Genomic DNA, 17396 nt, shown 5'->3' with positions numbered 1-17396 from the left:
GGTCGCTCAGCAGCTGCTGCACGATGTCGCGGATCAGCTCCGTAAACGTCACGCTCTGCCACTCCGGCAGCAAGTTGTTTGATACCTAAAGTTATTTAGTGCATGATTACACCAAATCCTAAATTCTATATAACACTGAAGGTAAAATGCGAGTTGTTTTTCTAACTAAACTTACGAGATTACTGGCTATCTCCTCCGGGTTGACGTCGGTAACGTCGAATTTAAATGTGACGGTCTTTGACTTGGACTCGAGCTGACACTCGACCACGGTGGCCGCCTCGTTCACCTCCAGCACCGTAAGCTTCGGCAGTTTGTCTTTCTCTCGAGATCGCTTCTTCGAGCCTCGCGATTTCCTCTCGCTGGTGATAGGGGATGGTACTGCAGTGCTGATGGGAGCTGAAATAGTAAGTAGTATCAAGGTTTTTAATGGGAACTACAAACTTATCTGATAATATGCTAGTTCATCTCACCTTCCTGTTGCGCCTCTCCTAACTTTTCGTCCACGGAACTCAACTCTGGAGGCTTGATGCCATCTGGGTGAGTGGACCCAGATGGGAATTCCGTCATTGGAGTCAGAAACTGCTCCTTCTGTCCACCATTGGTAACATGTCCGTTGTCAGATGGCTCGAAAATGCTCAATTGATGTGGTATTGAGTCTTGAACTTGAGCGGAGCTCTGAACTGAAGTCTGTGCAGTAGGTTGACTAGTCTGCTGGACCGTTGGTTGCACAGGTTGTTGTACAGGCTGCTGGACAGATGATTGAACTGTTTGTTGGACAGTTTGCTGAACAGACTGCTGGACAGATGGCTGAATATTCTGTTGAACAGATGGTTGCACTGATTGTTGAATAGAAGGTTGCATAGATGTTTGGATGGTAGTTTGAACAGATTGTTGGACTGGCTGTTGCACTGATTGTTGAACTGTTTGTTGCACTGATTGTTGAACTGGTTGTTGAAGAGGGGCTTGTTGCATTGATTGCATATGCATCTGAGTGGAATCTTGTACATGAGAAACATTTTGCTGCACAGACGCTGCCACCGAGGACGGTATAGTTGATTCCGTTTGATAGGAAACGTTTTGCATCGTCTGAACCGACTGACTCTGCTGTTGGTACATCTGCAGAGGGTTGACAGAATAATTCTGCACCGGAGTGCCTTCATGACTAGATATCTGTCTTTCACTCTGCTGAACTGCACTGAAGTTTTGAGCCAGTATGTTATGAGGGAGGGATTGCCCTTGAAGTGGATGCATTTGATGATGGTAATGGTCCTCCTTTTTCTGCATTTGCATATCGATGTACTGATTTTGATATTGCTGCATTTGATCGACGGACATTTGCGGCTGCAACGGTGGCTTCTGCTGATACTGGTCCTGCATTAGTGGTTGTTGCTGGTCGTGCACTTCGGCTGTGCTTATTTGACTTTGCTCGGACCCCTGTCGTTGATACACCGGCCGTTGCGCTCGCAACATCTCTTCTACCTTTTGCTGCTGTTGTCCCATCAGCTGTTGCTTTTGCGCCAACAGCGCCAAATTCTGCTGATCGATGATGTTTTGTTGTGTTTGCAACTGGCGCTCCTGCTGTGCAAGATATTGCTGCTGCTGGAACAACGTGTTTCTGAAGTGTTGCGGAGAGAGCGTCTGCCCGGGGAGGTGCAACTGTTGCTGACTAAGCATATGCTGTTGGAAGACTAATTGTTGCTGGGCCAGCATCTGTTTCTGCATGTTTAACTGTTGCTGAGCTTGTACCATTTGTTGCTGCGCGTGCGCAACTTGTTGCTGCTGAGCTAAGATGGCTGGGTCGACGGCAGCCGATAATATATTAGGTTGAATGTAATGCTGCTGATTCTGTTGGTATGCGAGGTTTTGACTAGCTTGTTGCATTTGAGATCCCAGCAAGTTGTTCATGGTCTGCTGCAAGGCTTCCTGCTCCTGCTGTCCTGGCGGCGCAGGCACGTCGACGCTCTCTGTGGTGGGCTGCTGGCTGAGGGCAGGTGTCTGCTGCGCTTGCTGTTGCTGCATCATCTGTTGCTGTTCAGATTCAGACTCCTTTCTCGATTGCAATGTGTCAGGTCTCTGTATGATCTGCGCGAGTATATTTTGCAGATTCTGCAGAGAAGGGTCGAGAACCTGACCGGTAACGAGATTCGGCTGAGGACCGGCGATAGCTGTCTCCTGCGCCGTCATTTGCTCCTCCATTTGCTTCTGGTGTATGACTGCCGCCTGGTGCCGCATGATATTCTGTTGCTGCTGTATAATGTGCTGCTGCAGCGCCTGGTTCTGGTTGGTGATTTCATTGAGACCGAACTGCGTGTTGAGGATGTTGTTCTGGTGGAGTTGCTGTTGCGAGGACACTGGCTCGAGCTGGGCCTGCTGCTCCATGAACTGCGAGGGCACATTCTGGTCTAACATCTGCTGGTTGAGGATGTTATGTTCCATAAGTGCTTGCTGCTGCTTGATGTTCTGTTCTAGCGAGGTGAGCGAGGGCGAGATGCGAGCCTGGATCAGGTTGTGTTGAAGGATCTTCATCGCCGTCTCTTCGTTGCTTATCTGTTGATATTGTTGCTGTAAAAGTTGTTGTTGAGTCTGAAGGAACTGCGATTGTTGATCTAGCCTGTTAAAATACACCCTTCATTTACTTAGTAATAATATAACTGAGTAATGTTTTCATGAACATATAAATTATAAGTACGTACTGTACGGCTGCTAAAGTTGGCTGCGATCCCACACCGTTCAAAAGGCCAGCTTTCACTTGGTCCACGGGACTCGCTTGCTGTTGGTTATGGAACATTTTAACCTGAAAGGGAAACTTTAATTATTGTCTCCCCTAACATTTTAAGTTATAGCTATTGCAAATAAAATTGAAAATATATTGACCTGTTCTAGAAGTAACTGCTGTCTGTTCTGCTCGTTGATCAACTCCTGGTTGAACAACATCTGCGCTTTCTTCTCGCTCCTCTCTCTGTAACAAATAAATTTAATTGAACTATTATAAACACTACTACATTTTTACATTTAATAACACCCTAAAAAGCTTGAGATTTAGATAGTTTCATTGATAGTGAAGTTGCAGGGTCAAAGTATTACATATTTTTAATATATTAATTTTAGCGAAGGATGAAATGTTTGCATTGCTTTTCAGTAATAAGGCAAGTCAACTATACTAATATTAGGAAGGGGAAGTTTTGTGCCAAAAAGTTTAATTACTGACATAAAACCGTTTTTAATAGAACACCAGGTAACTACGGTTAAGATATACTATATTTATATTAACGTACAAAATCGCAATTCGACCTGGCGACACCGGGCACGAACATCTAAAAAAATAAATAAAAACAACAATCACAAACTTTCGTTGCGACATAAACTAAGGACGGTTATACACATGCCACCAGCTGGCACAGTTGCATGCAAGCGACTGGAACGTGCCAGCTACAGGTAACTGTGAGCGCTATCTATACCTGGCATGCAAATAGCTAGCATGATATTTGATTTTGTTCATGTGATGCAACGTGCACAAATAGGGAAGAAATTCAAAGATATGTGTATACTTCTAACTTAGGATAGGCTTCGAGCACCTCAGTTGGAACGTATAGTTAGCTGGTAATGATGATTATGCTGATGTAAATGAAGTTGAGGGAAGGGAGGTAGTACGAAACTTGACATTTACACATCTCTTATCGTACGTTCTCATTAAAATTTCAGTATCACGTGTATTCTTGCCTTTATAAGCAGTTATTGTATCGTTTTAAACATACCCATTCAAATTTGCCCACGAACAACACAACAAACAAAAGGTTCATAAAAGTACACTAAAACATAACTCAACAAAAAAACTGATTACTACTTAGACATAGTGTTGACGTTGCACTTTTACTGAGGATTAATTGAGACAAGTGTATACATATCTATGTTACCACAATGAGAAGAAGCGAGATGGCTATATGTCTTACATTTCGTGTTAAATTACCATCAGCACCTTGTCAACATCACGTTTTACTGAGTTCGCTATAAACCACTATTAAATAAAATAAAAAAAAACATTGTAAGAATCATGCATAATGCAGTCTGTGTTTAACCTTCGAAATTAGAAACCACTAATAGTGTATAATAATTAAAATTGAAACCGTTTAGACAAGAGCTCGAGTCACGCAAATCAGAATTACTGTAATCTGAAGGGCAAAGGCCGTGTTATTCATGTTACTGTATCCATGGCAACGTGAAAACTTTGCCAACTTTATACTAATATAAAAGCGAAAGTTTAGATAAATGTTTGTAAGAGTAGCCTAAACGTCTGAATGGTATTCAATGAAATTTGGTATAAATGTAGAGGATAGTCTGGAAGAAAACATATGCTACACAGTTTTGTTTTATTTAATTTCACGCAGACAAAGCCGAAAGTTGGTATATTCTTTGTCATCGTAGGTTAAAGCCTAACATTGTATTTTTTAAATACGTACCCTACGAGAGCATGAAATTCTAGAATAGAATGTTTTCATTATGATAAAACGAGAGTCCTACATCAAGAGAGACATAAACCTGACCTAGCACAATAAATAAGACCGGTTGCAAAGGTGAGTGCACGCGTGGTTCATCCGACCCGCTTGCCAATCGGGCCGTAAGTACGGAAGCTGTAATCTTATATAGGGCTTCATTAAAACTACACGTCCCACATTATTTCTCTTTCGTACAAATAACCAGTTTACAACGTACTCGATAATAAACGATATCGCAAACTTTCATATCAAAGTATTTCGATTTCGGGTCAACGACCTAATGACCTCCAAAAAGGAGGTTGTGTTCAATAGTGTAATATTCATTAAAAAAACACTTTCACACTTGTTTTAATAGAAAAGACAGCAAATATAAAAAGCTTCATTTACACTTATTTATGCGTCATGGTAAAGTATAGTTGCAAAATTTTGAATAATTTTTTATTTATGGTGAAATGTATGAAATAATTTGTTATTTTATAATAATTTTAATTCAAACAACATATAGGTCAAACGCAGTAGAAACCTTGGTAATCGATTGAAACCAGACATATAAACTATATCCGTCCGATATAATCCAAAATTACATTCGAATAATTCGTGTGGCTGAAAAGCTAAAGGGCCTTTGTCACGCGAATTTTGCGCGCGACTACAACTGTCAGATGTCGCCTGTCATGTTGACATTTAACGAAGTCCCACATTGACGAGGCGTAATGAATGTGCACGCAAAACTCTTTGTCATTTTATTATATTTACTTGAGTTTCATGAGTTATTAATATTAGAAAAAAGCAAATTTGAAATACTTAAAATGTAACTTATGTTTACAGTCAAAAACTTAAGTTTTAAAATCCTTGAAACCTTACAAAGATCGCGAAGATCATATCCAATTACTTAAATGGAGCTAAAGGTTTCTTCTGAGAAAAAAATATGCTTTTGTTTTCACACAATATCTTACTATCATACAAATATTATAAATGCGAAAGTTTAGATGGATAGATGGATGGATGGATGGATGTATGTTAGAGTTTGTAGCCTAAACGGCTGAACGGATCTCGATGAAATTTGGCATAGACGTTGAGGATAGTCTGGAAGAACACATAGGCTACTAACTTTTGTCTTTTTGAACTCCACGCGGACGGAGTCGCGGGCGAAAGCTAGTAATATCATAAATGCGAAAGTTTAGATGGATGGATGGACGTTTGTTAAAGTTTGTAAACGCCTAAACGGCTAAATGCCTAAACGGCTGAACGGATTTCAATAAAATTTGGCATAGATGTAGAAGATAGTCTGGAAGAATACATTGGCTACTTGCATTTTTTTTTAATTCCGTGCGGACGGAGTCGCGAACGAAAGCTAGTTTATCATATAACAATGTAAAAGTGGCATAGAATTATAATTCTATAGGTTATAAAAAATATATAATTTAAGCACTGAGTTCGCATCGCATTAACTAAAAATCATGGGAAATACTGTTAATTTCTTTATAAGCAACAATAAATGACATCACAAACAGCATCAAAAACAGCGTATCAAAACATTAAACGCCAGGAAAAACTATAAACGGTTCGGTTTTGTTATCAAGAGGATGTGTGCGTACGATTTTTATAACTTTTTATAATGCTCTAATAAGCAATTAATCTGCACTAGTATTATGAAGAGGTAACATTTGGATTTTTGGATTTTTGCATGTATTTAAATAACTCAAAAACTACTGGGCCGATTATAATAATTCTTTCACCATTAAAAATTGCGTTATCAGTGAGTAACACAAGCTGTATGTTATAATTGACCGAATTTCTAAAAGAAGGAGGTACTCAATTCGTCTGTATGTTTTTTTATGTGTGTTACGGCATATTTTTTTAAATTTCACGTGGACTAAACAACAGCTAATGGTCAATAAAGCTACGAAATCAACGTGTTTAAATATCACAATACTATCTGGTGCACTAACAAAATAACATTTGCAAGTGACACTACAATACGATTGCGAAGTTTGCATATTTGATATATTGGAATAATTTTCTCCAGACAGATGCAAATAAGGACATCTGTAGATGCGAATGTATGACAAGTCAATACAAATATGATCTTAAGACGCTTGCTATAAAGTCGATATTTCTGCAGTCGGTGATATGTACAATTAAAAAAAAACGCGTACGATAATAAAAGCAACAAACACCTTACTAAATCTAAACTAACATACGTTTAAGGAAAATAAATTCGAAATTCATGGCAAATTATTGTTTTCCTCATTTTTTACAACTCGCACGCAACCAATTCTAACATTATGCAAATAACTTGAGTTCCGACATTAGTGGAAGCTACAATAAAAATTCTTCATTTTTTGTGCCTTTTTGGTCTACTATCGGAGTCTTTAAATTCTAAATGTGTGTTATTGTTGAAACATGTTACTAGCTTATGCCTGCGATTTCGCGCGAATAAAAAAATAGCCCATGTGATCTTCCAGACTGTTCTACATCTGTATCAAATTTAATAAATCTGCTAAACCATTTTGGAGATACGTAACAAACATTCATACAAAATTTCGCATTTATATTAGCACTAGCTTTTGTCCGCGGCCCCGTTTCGCGTGAAATTAAAAAAAAAACAAAAGTAAGTATGTCTTTTCCTGACTATCCTGTACATTTAAGACAAACTTCATTGAGATCCGTTCAGCAGTTTAGGCTACTAAGTCTAAGAAACATCCATCCATCCAAACTTTCGCATTTATAATATTAAAGTAAAATGAAGTATGAGAGAAGCATGTTTCATTATTTTTCATTGCAGAATTAAAAAAGCCGTATAACTATTTACTAAGTATTATGTTTTATACGTTACGATATCTACATCACTACGATAAAAAAGCGAAAGTATTTTTACGCTTCAAAGATAACGAGAAATTAGTTCGTAGAAGCTATCATGTTAGAAATTAATTAATGCTGTTATTTTTTCGTATTTTTTGTATATGTTATGTTTGAACATAATCTGTAACTTTTTGTCTAGATTTAATTATTCAATTTTCAAACGTTCTTACATTTTTAATATGTTTTCGCGCCGAAACTCAAGCTCAACACGTATTGGGTAATTTCTCAAAATGGATTATGACTATCGTATGAATTCCAGCCTATAATCCACGCTTAATCTAGGATACACTTTCGCAAAATTTAATCAAACGATTTCAGATAAATAAACTTAGAACTCACTTCAAAATACAGATAAATCCTTAATTTCAATTCACTAATAAATAACATATTTCTCACTTCACACACCTTTGATATTGTAAACTTTAGATTCGTGTACAAATAAACTGTTGTCAAATAAACGCAGTGAAACACGTGGCGTTAACATGGTAGTGATCGGCGACTGTTCCGCTAGCATAGCGCGAAGCGATTTCATTATCGCTGACTTCACTAGGGAGGGGACAATTTTTTGTAATCCTTATCGATATATTTTTAATTTATATATTAACGCCATTTGTATACCTATTACTACCTATTATTTTAATGCAAATGATATAAAATTGTAATTACGTTTTTCACACAAATACAATAAAAATGTTTCGTAAGATAAACAGTCGTAACCCAAACCCGTAATAAATGATTATTGTTTACAGACATAACCGATGGCTTATTAATCTGCTACCACTGTAATAAGATAAATCTAAATTTTAATTACTTATCTACAAGGACACAAAATTTGTATCCAGTAAGATATATCGATAATTCAAACCATCACTAGCCATTTAAAAGTATAGTGCGTGTGCATGCATAGAGCGTTCTTCGGACAATTTAAAGGTCGCATTGTGCACATTAATTGGCAGCTATCGTCACTATCGGCACATTTACTACACAAGCATTGTCTACGAGCTTGCATAATTACTGCTTTGTAGTTAGACAACGTGGCCGGACATGTGAGTAGTTCCGGGGTCAATTCCCGGTCGAAATACTTATTTCATTAGAAAAAATTTTCGTCTAATACTGTAAGCTGTTTATCACCCTATTCATTTGCAAAATTATATTAGTTAAAATATTGTCTAAATGACCTGTAGCACAGCCACGAAACCGAAATGTAATTGAAGCGAAGCGTAACGTTTGTTGTACATTGAGATATGAAAAGTTATAAAGAATAATGAATTCGAGTACACGTCATTAACCTATCTGCTTAATCAAATCGATGTCAGTTTATTCTCCATGATAAGCCGTGACTCATTCGCCATCTGTTATGTGTACTGTGTACTGTGTAATGTGTACTGTAAACTGTGTACTATGTACTGACCGATTGAGCGTGATGAGCCGGGAGTATCTTGTACACGATGTTTCCTCCTCCATGATAAGGTCTGCCTTGGTCATCTGTTGTGCACTATGTACTGTATACTGTGTATTGTGTACCGTGTACTTTGTATTGTGTACTGTGTACTGTGCACTGTGTACTGTGTACTGTGTATTGTGTACTGTGTACTGTGTACTAACCGGTTGAGCGAGATGAGCTGCGACTTGAGCAGCTTGTACACAATCCGCGCGTCCTCCTCCATGATTAGACCCGCTTTAGCCATCTCGTTGGCCACCTCCTCGCAATCGTCCTGCTCCATGTCGAACTCGAACTGGATTGCCTCGTTCTCCTTGTGTGTGTACGACCTGCCATAACAAATATCTATTAATATCTATTACTAGGTATTTCCGTACGTTTTCATCCCCATGATATAAAAATAAGATAATTTTTTTTTACATTTGGAATTCGAATAACAACGAAGGCCTATGACATTGGGTAGCAGTTACCGTTACCATGGCAACCTTGCTTTCTTGATGGTGTCAGCTTGTAGTTTATGGTTTCTTTCCTACGCGAGGGTTTATTTTTTATTATTATATTTACCCCCTGAGTTTAATAGCGTGAAAAACCCTAAACGTATCGAAGTGTAGGGCTTTTAAATAAAATGTGAATTAGGCTGTGGTTGCTGACATCCTACGTCGCTAAGATTGTGTTTCCGCTTTAGTATATTAGTATGTATATAAATTAAGAAAACAAAAAGCCGACTGCCAACTGCCCATTTCTTGTTGACAGTTTCATCTTTGTGCCGCGTGGCGCTAGTGTGGCTAGTTCCGTGCAGAGGTAGCTCCATCTATCAATAAGGTCATCGCTCACCGTTTCTTGGGGTCTATGATCTTGAGTCGGAACTGTATCTTGGTGATGTCGGAGGAGGTGACGAGGTCTCGGCCCACTATCTCCAGCCGCAGGCCGATGTCCTCGCCGAAGAACTCGTGGTTCAGCAGATCTTTTACTTTTGGCCTAGAGAACAAAAGTATAAGGTAAGTATTTGAATTGTGTAACATACATATTTTTTTACTACTTTGGATTTACTACTAGTTTTACCTGAAATCCAATCAAATAAGCAAAAAGTGTAAAAGACAAAAATATGAAATTCCTCATTATTCTTAATAGATCAAAGAAACTGTGTTCCTATCCATAACATTTCTGCAATCTTTTTTATAAGATAATCTTTGATGTAAATGTTAAAAATATCTAATGTACTAAATATAGAACTAGATAATAAGCTTTTATCAATATATTAGATCATCTTATTCCAAAAATTGTTAGTATTTGTGTATATTTTCGATAAAAGCGATGTCAATCTTACCTATCAGTTTTATTTGGCTTAATACACGACTCTATGATGTCCTTCACCTCCGGTATGTTCACCTTGTCCAAACTCTGCGGCTTCACACCCTGAGGACAAAACATTTTATTGTCTACGGTCATCATACTAATATTATAAATGCGAAAGTGTAGATGGATATTTGTTAGTTTTTAGACTAAGTTGTTAAATGAGTCTCGATAAAATTTACCATAGATGTAGAGGATAGTCTGGAAGAACACATAGGCTACTTGTTTTTTTTTTAATTTCACGCAGTTGGAGTCGCGGGCATATGCTAGTATATTCAGATTTACGATATTTGCGATTTAAATTTCAATCAACAATCTATATTCACGGAAATAGCGAAGAAAATTCTGCCTATAAACAGTAAGAGTAAATGAAACGCATATGAAGAGGACATTTACCCTTCCTATGCGTCTCCTCTACCATCAAATCCTTATAAGAAAAGTGAGAAGGGAAAGTGGATAAGGTCTCTGACACACATTCATGAGAGTGTTCAGAGAATGACTTCCATTTGACGCCTATTTTCGTACGTAGTACGTACACGTGCACGTATTCAACGTATACGTACCGAGACGACCTTCTTGTATATCTGCGCGGGGCCGCTGCACTCGCTGTAGGGGTACTCGCCGGTGGCCATCTCCAGCATGCACATGCCGAACGCGTACACGTCCACCGACTCGTCGTAGTGCTCCTCGTACATCTCCGGCGCCATGAACTCCGGCGTGCCTGCACACACATCGTATTAATATTATAAATGCGAAAGTTTAGATGGATGGGTGTATGGATGTTAGAGTTAGAAGCCTAAACGGCTGAACGATTTGAGATGAAATTTGATATATATGTAGAGGATAATCTGGAAGAACACATGGGTTACTTACTTTTTTTTTATTCGACGCGGACGGAGTTGAAGGCGAAAGCTAGTTTATATATAAATACTAGCTTTCGCTCGAAACTCCATGCGCGTGGAACAACAAAATTTTACATAATAGATTTATTTTATAAGACCTAGTGTCAATCAATGATTGTGGTGAGACAGATAGAATCTATTACTTGCTTAGGACAGATAAAACTTTTCTTCTAAAGTAACCAACAATCTTAGTAACAAACAAACAAACAAACAAACAAACAAACACGGTATTCTATCAATATAATGTATGAGAAGATATATGAACTTTAATCAAGACGGTGTTAATAAAATTCTGTGGTCTGTCTACCCCTTACGAGCGTGAATAACTCACCAATAACGGACTTGGCAAAGCTCCTGTTCTTCAACGTAGCAAGCCCGAGGTCGCCGATCTTGACGCTGCCCGTCGTACCAGTTATGAAGATATTATCACATTTCAGATCTCTGCATAAATACAAAATTATTTAATACTGGCTGTTGCTCGCGACTTCGCCTGCGTTAAGTAAAAAAATAGTAAAAACATATCTTAGTGATAACATAGCTTTTTTATTGGTGCAGAATTCGTGAAATCTGCCCAGTAGTTTTTAAATTATTACAATACATACAAAAATTAAAAAATACAAATCTTTCCTCTAAAGAGGAGGAGGGATATTATAAATAATATTAGTTACATTTCATTAAAAAAGCCAAAATTAAATAGATTAAAGTCACATATATCAAAGTAAATTACTTTTCTCTATATTTCATCTTACCTATGAATAATAGGCGGAGTTCTAGAGTGGAGGAAATTCAAGCCCTTGAGTATTTGTCGACACCAAGACTTCAGAACTTTAGGATTGATTTTCTTAAATCTTCGAAGATAACTGTAATGAAAATAAACAATAAATATGACAAGTTAATAATAAAAGGCTAGAATAAAAAAATATTTTTCAAAATATCACAAACTACCTGTTGCTTGCGACTTCGTCAGCAAAATATTAAAAATTAATAAAAAAAAAATAACCCATGTTACTCACTTAGAACGAAGCTTTATAATAGAGTAAGAAAATCGACCCAGTAGTTTTAAAGTTATTTCAATATATACAAAAATACCAGTCATTCCCCTTTATAATTATAGTAAATGTTTAAATCGATGTATGGATGTTTGTTACTACATAACTCTAAAACGACTGAATAAATCCTAATAAAACTTGGAATACAGATAGCTTACAGTCTAAAATAGGTTATAGCTACTTTTGTTAATTCCATAAAATCGAAGATAGCGACATAGTGTCTTACGCTTTAAGAGTGCCGGACAGCATCAGCTCCGTGATGAGGACGATGTTCTTCTTCTTAGCGACGGTGCCCTCCCAGTAGTTGTAGAAACGCACGATGTTGGGATGCTGAAGTTTCTTCAACATATCAGCTTCCTCACGGAAACGAAGACGCTCCGTTTTGTTCAACTTTTTCTCCTAAACATACACAATTTATGGTTAACATTAGAATCTTACTAATATTATAAATGCGAAATTTTAGATGGATGGATGGACGTTTGTTAGAGTTTGTACCGTAAACGGCTGAACAGAACTCGATGAAATTTAGCATAGATGTAGAGGATAAACTGGAAGAACACATAGGTTACTAATTTTTTTTATTCCACGCGGACGGAGTCGCGGGCGAAAGCTAGTATACTATTATTATAAATGCAAAATGGATGGATGGTACTACATAACTTTAAACACGAGAACTCGATGACATTTGGCATTAAAGTAGTACATAGTCTGGAAGAATACGATTTCGCGAAGTCGTGGACAAAAGAAATATTATTCAAAACAAAATATTATTTGAAACATAAGTAAAGTTTAATAAAAGCAATTATTAAGAAAATAATAATCTATTGTTATATGATATTAAATAATTTAAATTATTAAAAACCTTACCAACAACTCGCACCAAGCCACAGCGACCCCTGTCTGCGTATCCAGTCCATGGTACACAGTCTTGAAAGAACCTCGGCCCACCTCTTTATCGTACTTAAAAAACCTTAAACAAAAAAATACATATAAAACATTTCAACAGTGGAAGCGCGCCCTAATAAAAACATAAACATACCTTCCACACGGCGATACACCAATCGGTTCCTCTTCATCTTCTTTATCCTGCTTCTGCTTATCCTTCTCCAGGTCCAATTTATCATAGATAGGACCGTAAACCAAACCTATACACATAATTAAGTTTTTTAAAAACAAATAAAAAATAATGTATTGACAAGTGTTGTTTGTAACAATGTATCAATTACTATTTGCAACCGGTATAGTTCGATTGTTAATAAATCCAATGAATCACGATGCGGGCTTAGTAATGTATTATAATATCCAAACTTTATAAACGCTCGGAATTAGACGAGCATGTCTTTACAGGTAATACTAAGTAAGCTCACTTGGGGTGGAAAAAGTAATCTTTTTATCAGATATTATCCGTGTCAATCTCTTTAAGGGTTCAGTCATATGAATTAGGCAAAGTATCTTTACCGTATCTTTTTACCCTACGCTACACCTTTATGTGTTCTACAGGTTGTGCGATAATTCAAACGATTACAAAGTTTGGACAGTACTATATTTTGATAAAGTAAAATGGGAACAATGATTCAATTACAAGAAATTGGTGCAACTTGCGAAGATACTGAGAAATGTACGTTATACGACTCGTGTAAAAATAAGTCACATCCCTAATGAAAAGTGTCGAAATCTTTTGGTCATTTTTCATTTTAAATGCATAGTAATTTCGATTAAATACAAACTAATCTATACTAGTATTATAAAGAGGAAAGATTTGTATTTTAGTATGTATTGAAATAACTCTAAACTACGGGACCAGTTAAAAAAACGTTATCAGTGAGTAAAATTGGCTGTGTTTTTATTACATTTTAATTTCACACAGACGAAGTCGCGAGTTTTACATAACTATGAACATCATTAAAAAGGGGATATGGAGGAAAACATTTTCACAATTTCTATCCCATTTTAAATTAAGGATGGGTCTAGAATCTAAGTTCTAGAACCATTCTAGGTTAAACAGTATACATTTATAAAGAAAATTTGTTTTCAATAATTGTAACAAGTTTTAGATAATATATATCTTATCATATAGTTGTATATTTCATTGAACTTGACATAGTACATACATCTAGTATGTAATATCAATGGAATCAAAAAACATTATAGTATTTTTATTATTACTTCTACACTAATATTATAAAGAGGAAAGTTTTGTATATATGTCTGTATTGAAATAGATAAAAAAAAACTAGCTGGCCACTTTTTTATAAATATTTCACCAATAAATAGGTACGTTATCATTGCATAATATATTACTATATTATTTATCAATAAAATACTAGTTTTCGCCCGCGACTGCATCCGCGTGGTGTTTAAAAAACAAAAGTAAGGAGCCTATGCGTTTTAGACTGTCCACTATGCTAAATTACACCAAGATCCATTCAGCCGTTTAGGCTACAAACTCTAACAAACATCCATCCATCTAAACTTTCGCATTTATAATATTAGTAAGATAAAATAAGATTTATTTTCGCGCGGACGAAGACATGAGGAACAGCTAGTTATTAATTAATAAATCTACTACCATATTACATTACATTGACACTTGCTTTACATAATTATCTCGGTTTTCTTGAGGCTAATGACGTCACTTCAGGATAAATCTCAAACTTCTTAAAAATACCCCAGAAGTTTTGACTACGTGCTTATATGCATATACGAATATTACTAATAGCTTGTTTATTTACCATTCTGTTGTTCTTGTGGCTGTTCACCCCCCGTGTCGTCGGCGTGAGGCAGACCTTTTTCCGTCGCTGTGGCTATTTGAATATTCTCTTCCTGTAACAAAAAAAATAGGAAATTGATAGATTCAGTTTGTTTTACCAGTGTTTTTTTATCATAAATAAAGAGTAAATAACATACATATAAATATAATAAAGCAAAAACAAATTTTTATTTTAACTTAAACTAGCTGTTGCTCGCGACTTCGCCCGCGTGAAATTTAAAAACAAAAAAATAGCCTATGTTACTCACAGATAAATTACCTTTCTGATGGTGAAAGAATTTTTAAAATCTGTCCAGTAGTTTTTGAGTTATTTCAATACATACAAAAATACAAATCTTTTCTCTTTATAATATTAGTATAGAAGTATAGATATAGTTTAAAAATTAGTCAAAAACTCCTAACCTTCATCGTAATTGGAAATTGTTAAAGTCTGTTAGTAACAACTTATAATGCAATTAAACCGCGGTTATAAATAAAACTATATGCCAGCGGATGTTAGTTATATTCCTTATAAATATATTGCGAAATAACAACTTAGATTCGACATGCCGTATCTCAACTTCCTGTGACAGGTATTGCAAAAATATATATCACTTTTTAATATTTTAACCGTCACGTATTTACATTTAGTTCCTATTTCCACTTGCTATTCCATGACTCTTGAAAACCCATACAAAGCCGCAAACGTTGTAAATAAATAGTGAAATGCACTTATAAAGTCCCTAAAACTGTTCTGTTTATAAAACCCATATACAATAATTTGAATCCAGCTTTGGCGCCAGGGGGGAGGGGGGGGGGGTCACATGGTCGTGGTCAAGTCAAAAACTTGAAGAAAAATGTAAATATATTTTGACAGGCTCTTGACCAAACATAAGGGGTTGTCATGACCCCCATTACCCCCCCCCCTCTAGATCCGCTGTTGATCAAAACTACCTGCACTGGAAGAATTTGAAATGTATCTAAATGCCCAAAAAACATATTTTGACTATCTTAAGAGACGGTAAACTTTCTCTTTAGTAGATTAAACATATGAAATAAATAAGGGTATCCCATAGTGACCGATTCTGAGTACGTCAGTTGGACTATAATTTTTTTATGTCGAATACAATGGACTTTACTATTGATTATGACGTCACGGTAGGTCATTGCTGCCGTTATCGTATTATCGTCACTAGGTAGCAAACGATAACAATCTTATCACAGACGCCATGGTGATAACTGATAACGGACCAAGATAACCATGGAAATTGAATTCTAAATAACGAAACATTTTTTAATGGAGAGTATCGAGAAAATATGCATGAAAAGCTAAGACAAAATTCATTACGGTAAAGTAATCTTACTAATATTATAAATGCGAATGTTTGAATGGATGTTAGAGTTTGTAGCCTAAACGACTGAACGGATATCGATGAAATTTGGCAAAGACGTAGAGGATAGTCTGGAAGAACACATAGCCTACTTCGTTTGGTTTTTTTTTAATCCCACACGGTTAGAGTCGCGGACGAAATCTAGTATACAATTAAAAAGTAAATTTTAAACATAATTCACAAAATATTCATATCATTTTTGACTTTCTCTCTGTAAATATTCAAGGTCTTTCATATTATTTAGATTCTTTTATATTTTCTTTTTATTAACGGGCTGTCATATTGGAGTTCGTAATAATAATAAAGTCACTATATTATTAACCAACGAATATGAGTTTCCACGTACCAGATCCTGTTCGGAGATGAAAGCATCATCCTCGAGGCGTGCGACGAGCTTGTTCCCGCTGTCGTCGAGCTCGGGGTCGCAGCTGGCCAGCGCGCCCTGCCCCGAGCTGCGCCGCCGGAACCCGCCCACGCCCACGCCCACCACGGGCTGGCTCGCCTGCAATACAATAAACCAACTTTACAAGTACTTGTGATACAATTTACCAAAGCAGAACTGAAATATGTAAAGAAATAAAATAAAAAACAAATTTGTAATTTAAATCGTAGATACTTATTTTTTCAAACTTTAATCTTACTAATATAAACTTTCAATTTGGATGGATGGATGTTTGTTACGAGTTTCTAGGCTAAAGTGCTGAACAGATCTCAATGAAATTTTTAGCATAGGTGCAGAACAGTGTAGAAGAGCACAAGGCTACATACTTTTTTCTTTATTCCAAGTGGATAGAGTCGCAGACGAAAACTGGTGTTTTATATTTCCATATCTTATAATTAGAAATAGTATTGTGTGATTAGATTAAATTCATAACATATTTTACTTTCTACGAAGGTAATGACGTTTGTTTATAAGTTTCGTATTTAAATTGGCACAGAGTATATAAATGTTTACTCACAACACTGGTGGTGAGTGTGTTCAGCATATCGAAGGTGTTGCTCTGTTGCGTGTGGATTATAGCGAGCGCGTTGTACGGCCGCGGGCCCAGCACAGGCGGCTTCAACACGCCCACCTCACCGCCCATTACCACCTAAGCACAAAGTTAAATAACTAAGGTAGTGGTTTACGAGTCTATAAGAGTAATCAAGTAATACC

At 36.6% G+C, this 17396-nt stretch overlaps 1 protein-coding gene across 1 annotated transcript in view; it reads right to left on the bottom strand.

Annotated features, from left to right (window-relative positions):
- Positions 1-17396, bottom strand: part of LOC106111271 (serine/threonine-protein kinase WNK1-like) — a 33246-nt gene that overhangs the window by 4954 nt on the left and 10896 nt on the right. Inside the window, exons 4-20 of the mRNA XM_013293297.1 lie at positions 17200-17331; positions 16587-16742; positions 14833-14923; positions 13140-13245; positions 12968-13070; positions 12327-12499; positions 11801-11911; positions 11383-11492; positions 10713-10870; positions 10124-10212; positions 9631-9774; positions 8961-9125; positions 2875-2959; positions 2694-2794; positions 471-2611; positions 176-396; positions 7-85 (exon numbers count right to left, since the gene is read on the bottom strand). Of these exons, the coding sequence (XP_013148751.1) occupies positions 7-85; positions 176-396; positions 471-2611; positions 2694-2794; positions 2875-2959; positions 8961-9125; positions 9631-9774; positions 10124-10212; positions 10713-10870; positions 11383-11492; positions 11801-11911; positions 12327-12499; positions 12968-13070; positions 13140-13245; positions 14833-14923; positions 16587-16742; positions 17200-17331 (4165 nt within the window). The remainder of the gene's footprint in view (positions 1-6; positions 86-175; positions 397-470; positions 2612-2693; positions 2795-2874; positions 2960-8960; positions 9126-9630; positions 9775-10123; positions 10213-10712; positions 10871-11382; positions 11493-11800; positions 11912-12326; positions 12500-12967; positions 13071-13139; positions 13246-14832; positions 14924-16586; positions 16743-17199; positions 17332-17396) is intronic.

Source organism: Papilio polytes, unplaced genomic scaffold (assembly GCF_000836215.1).
Source record: "Papilio polytes unplaced genomic scaffold, Ppol_1.0 DF824169.1, whole genome shotgun sequence".
Taxonomy (NCBI): domain Eukaryota; kingdom Metazoa; phylum Arthropoda; class Insecta; order Lepidoptera; family Papilionidae; genus Papilio; species Papilio polytes.
Note: the sequence above shows the minus strand (reverse complement) of the source record. Positions and strands in the feature narration are given on the sequence as shown.